General features: G+C 54.0%; 2 protein-coding genes and 1 non-coding gene across 3 annotated transcripts; 1 reads left to right on the top strand and 2 right to left on the bottom strand.

Moving 5' to 3' along the window:
• Positions 1 to 931: 931 nt before the first annotated feature.
• Positions 932 to 1,017, top strand: P884DRAFT_t70. The gene has a single exon. It is a non-coding gene; the product is annotated as a tRNA-Asp (tRNA).
• A 495-nt stretch (positions 1,018 to 1,512) lies between these two features.
• On the bottom strand, positions 1,513 to 2,439 carry P884DRAFT_197954 (uncharacterized protein; the record flags this gene model as incomplete). The annotated part of the gene is made up of 1 exon (XM_069438105.1): positions 1,513 to 2,439. The coding sequence occupies one exon, from the start codon at positions 2,437 to 2,439 to the stop codon at positions 1,513 to 1,515; it is 927 nt and encodes a 308-aa protein (XP_069298531.1).
• Positions 2,440 to 2,612: 173 nt separating this feature from the next.
• On the bottom strand, positions 2,613 to 4,008 carry P884DRAFT_125973 (uncharacterized protein). The gene is made up of 2 exons (XM_069437179.1): positions 3,770 to 4,008; positions 2,613 to 3,714 (listed from the first exon to the last, which is right to left on the bottom strand). Exon 2 carries the CDS (start codon positions 3,704 to 3,706, stop codon positions 2,786 to 2,788), a length of 921 nt encoding a protein of 306 aa, XP_069298530.1. The 5' UTR covers positions 3,707 to 3,714; positions 3,770 to 4,008; the 3' UTR covers positions 2,613 to 2,785.
• Between the last annotated feature and the right edge of the window lie 447 nt (positions 4,009 to 4,455).

Here is a 4,455-nt window from a genome sequence, read left to right as displayed (position 1 = left end):
CTTAGTGCCTCTGGCACTTGAGAGAATTAACGCATCTTTTATCACCACTTCTAAGGCTCATACGAGAGTTCCGGGAGTGCCCGCCACAGCGCTTATACCGCTATGGATAGTTGGCCACTGTAGCATATCTGACCGTGCTGTAGCATTGGCAGTTCTCTTCTGTGCTGTTAGACAAAGTTGGCAGCATACAAATGTTTCTTGAGGAGGATGGTGTTCACTGCAGGGGCTTGCTGCTCGACTACATGGGCGGCGGCCAAAAGGCCTTGGGCCAGTGCCGCCTCGGGGTGGATCGGTGCGAGACGTATGCTGGGGTGTCGTATATCGCCTTTTCCACGGTCAAACACCTGCAGTCGAGGTTATTGGTATGACACCAGAAGACAAATGTCAGTTTCAGAGACGTGCCAGAAGGTGGTGCCTCCTGGTTACGTTTTGCCATGACAGGAACGCTATGGTTCTGGTTTAGGTCGGAGTAGTCACGGCTCGAAGTGTTAAGAGCCTTTTGGGCACAAAAGGAGAACAAAGAAATGGGCCAGGAAGTGGTCGGTTTGCGACGATGTTATTAGGTGACCCCTTGCTTCATTCATCTCGCTTCAATAAGAAAATATACCTAATTAGTACCAATCTCACGGCCATCTGCCATAACTATACTGACGATACATACGACCGGCAGGTTCGTAGTTTGGTACCTAGATATTTTAAACCTTAGAGTCACACATCATTATAGTAAGATTCCCACGCTTCAAAGACACGCAAATGAAACAGGAACAAGAGCTAGAAAGGGAAATCGATGTGGTAACTGAAAAGAACCCAAGCCAACCCTTTCCAAGATGTGTTTCTGACCCACCCTTGGCCACGTGAGCCCATGCTGCCCTTGATGAATTGTGGAGGTGCCCGTTGCTGAGCAAGCTACGGTGGTTGCAAAAGCCACAGATCTTCCGTAGTATAGTGGTCAGTATGTGAGCTTGTCACCTCGTGACATCCACGCTCGAGACCCGGGTTCAATTCCCGGCGGGAGAGTCCCACTTTTTTTCCCCTGCATTTCGGGTACGAAAGTTCCTTTTTGCTTCCATCCTCCTCTGACATTGTGCCATTGTCTAAACTCTCCGGCTTTGGGGTGAATATGTGCCAAGGCCGTGATAGAAATGCTGTAATCGATCACTGTGTAATTATATACTGTAATTACATATCAAATATACATGCAAGAGGGCAGGAACTAAATTTTAATGGTTGCTTATTGGGAAAAAAAAATCCCATTGATAGCGCTAATGCCTGTTTACTCTGTTGAAATCCAAAACCCAGATTTTAAAGAGGTACCCCGCCTAAAAAAACGCCAATATAGGAGAAACTCGATCAGATCATAAAACCTGAAAAGAAAACGGGCAGCAATCCCGGCCCCAAACACCCCCCCCCCTTTTTTTTTTTATATACACAGCTCAACCTCTCTACCGTTCATTACCCTTGAGCCCTTTCCGCCCCTAACCCTTCCCTCCCACTGACAGGAAGAGGGAAAACTCACCGCCCCCCATGCCGCTTCATATGCCTCGCCAGGTTGTCCCCCCTCCCGCTGTAGGGACAGAGCGGGCACTGCGCCCGCTCGGACGGCACCCCGTGCTCGCGCGCGTACGCGGCGTGGTGCGACCACAGGTGGCGGCGCAGGGCGCGCGAGTCGGGGAACCCGCCGGCGCACCACCGCGTAATCACCCCCGCCCCCGAACTCGACCCCGACCCCGACGGCGCGCCCGCGACGGGGCAGCGGAAGCGCGGGCGGTGCTTGCGCGCGTGCTTGCGCAGGTGTGCTTGCGCGGCAAAGACGGCCCCGCACTCTGGTTCCGGGCAGGTGAGGAGTTGCTGGTCGGCCCCGGGCGCGGTCCAGAATCCGGGCGCGGGCTGCGGGGTGGTGTTCGGGTCGATGCCGCCGCGGCCGCCGGCAGTGACGGAGAAAGGGGAGGCGATGGGGGAGGTGTTGGGCTCGGGCGTGGCGCTCGTCAGCGAGACCGGCGTGGGAGGAGCGATGTCCCGCTGGTAGATTTGAGGGCTGGGGAAGCATCCGACGTCGTAGACCGGCGTTGTTGGGCTGCCGCCGACGGAGCTCTGTGGTGTCGCGTAGGTGTTGTACGGCCCGACGGCGTCGGCTGGGAGTCCTGAGCTGAGGAGGTCAATGAACATGTCGCCGCCCAGGTCGCTGGTAAAGGTGCCCGTCATGGACTCGGCGCCGGCAAAGGGATCGACGGGAAAAGTCTCGCCAGCGCATGATAGATCTGTGAGTTCGGCCATATATGTGTTGAGCTGGAGTGTGTCAAAGGGTTCAAGATCCTGGCAGTATCCAGAGTGTGGAGGTGGTATTGCAGGGATGAAATCATCAACCCAAGCCCACTTCCCTAGGTCCTCTCGGGGAGAGGGAAGGGAAGGGGTTTGGACAGCGTCGTCGTTGTTGAACATGACTGGAAGACGCCCAACTCACTGCGACGTGAGTTGGACGCGCTCTCTCGAGTTGCGTGTGACTTTGATTTGGCGTATTTGTGTTGTCGTGAAGGTTGGTTACGGCTTAAGCCTTGTCCTGAGACGGCGAGTTGTTGTGTGGTGGCAGATGGGGGCCAGTTTAACGACGTAGTCCAAGGTCGGGAAGTTTCAGAGAAACTTCTAATAATCCGCATCCTTCTCCTTCCTGTTTCTTTCCTTTCCCATCTTTTTTTTTTTCCTGTTTTTTGTTCTTTATCTCCATCTGCACCATTAACAACCCAAGCCCCGGACGAGACATCTGCCCCTGTTCAGCCTTCTTGGGGTTTTAGGCACACGCAACCAGTGTCCTCGGCCGAGACCAACCAAGGTCTGGGCAGGGCTCACACCTCGGCCATTGCCGCTCAACGAATGCTGCCAACATGCGGGCCGTCAGCAACAAAGTCGAGGCAGCATCAGCAACGAGTAGCAGATTCGCTCCAGGTTCACTCTGGCCGGAGAGAGAGGTGATGTTGAAGGCTGATGTCGCGCCGTGCCGGTCAGTCTTATGTGGAAGTTGGGCGTCGGGGGAGATCGGCTGGGGAGTGCGCTGCGCCTTTCCATCCCCGCGCCATTCGAAGCCGGGTTGCGTCATGGGAGTCGTGGTTGCTACCGTCGAATTGGGGTGCCGGAAGAAGTCATGAGCGAAGGGCTTCCGGCAGGTAATCAGAGACTTTCCCGGGCCTTTGTGAGAACTACGGGCAAGAGAGTACGAAGAATCGCAATCAGCTGCTCGACATCCCGCATAAGCACCGTTGTTGGGCTCCGAACTCGCTCCAAGGGTCGGGTGTCTGCCATGCTTGTCGAGTGTCTCCGGTGAGGCGGCATTGGGGTCGGCAGGAACTGCACGGCCTCCTGAGGTCAGGCACAGAGCGGTATCTGGCGCCGATGGAAGCACTCCGTTGTCGAGACGGAACGGGAACCCGTTGAGCAAGTTCGGGACAACCGGCAGCTGTTTGCACTCGAGAGCAAGATTTGCGCAGTCATCGCGGCAGGAATGGCAGAGCTGAACACCGTTGTCCAGGTGAGCCATGGTCGTCTCCGCGACGAAGCGTAATATCGGAAATGTCACGGGCGAACGGCCTTCTCCCGAGTGCGGGTTGCGCTGGTGCACCAGAAACCGCGGGTTGCCAGTTGGGTTCCGTGGGGCAAGGTCGCCGAGTACAAGTGGATCGCGCGAGTCCCGCGCCATGTCGCAGAAGGCGGTCATTGACAAAGCTGATTTGATGTTAGAATGAAGCAACGGGTATCATTAACTAAAGTCTAATCCTACTTTGAAATGCCTTCGTGATCCTGGCTATTTTGGAGTCAGCGGCCGCCCAAGGCGCCGAAGGATGATGTTGACGATCTGTGGCGTTGGTTCCAATGAGGCTTAATTAGAGAGAAGTGAAAGGGGAAAAAAATCACGAGTTGGGAAATTGAAAATTGGACAAGACGATTGAAGCAACACGTATAAGCATGCGACGATAGTGGTGCATTAATTAAGAGAGAGCCCCAGGCACTCGCGCGCAAGGAGTCAACCGGATTTATCAGGATTCCTTAGAAAGATGGGCATTTTGCAAGGCAGCCGATTGCATGCAGGTCTTGGTACTTGTCAGGAACATGATTGGCCAAAGCGTGCATATAGCCCCGTTGAGGACGACTTCCGTCGTCCGTCCTCAATGTGGCGGTGCATACGTACCTTGTAACTAGCCTCCTGCTTGCCCCGCCCCGTCCCCACCTTTTTCACTCCTAGTACATCACTCTACTACTACATAGTAGGTACTAGTTTAGAGCATAAAGTAGGGAAACTAACGTCTCTAGGAGGGATAAAAATACTAGCTTTAGATTATTTAACAAAGGCCGGTAACCTATTTTTTAAGCCTAAGAACTTTCCAAATTCAAATATAGATTTATTTATTTCTTTCCAATTCACGTCGTCGATACCTAGGTACATCAGGAACAGCTTAGGTAGCTATC

Source organism: Thermothelomyces heterothallicus (genome assembly GCF_042370625.1).
Source record: "Thermothelomyces heterothallicus CBS 202.75 unplaced genomic scaffold P884_scaffold_8, whole genome shotgun sequence".
Classification (NCBI taxonomy): domain Eukaryota; kingdom Fungi; phylum Ascomycota; class Sordariomycetes; order Sordariales; family Chaetomiaceae; genus Thermothelomyces; species Thermothelomyces heterothallicus.
The sequence above is the reverse complement of the archived record's forward strand: the minus strand, read 5'-3'. Positions and strand labels throughout refer to the sequence as shown.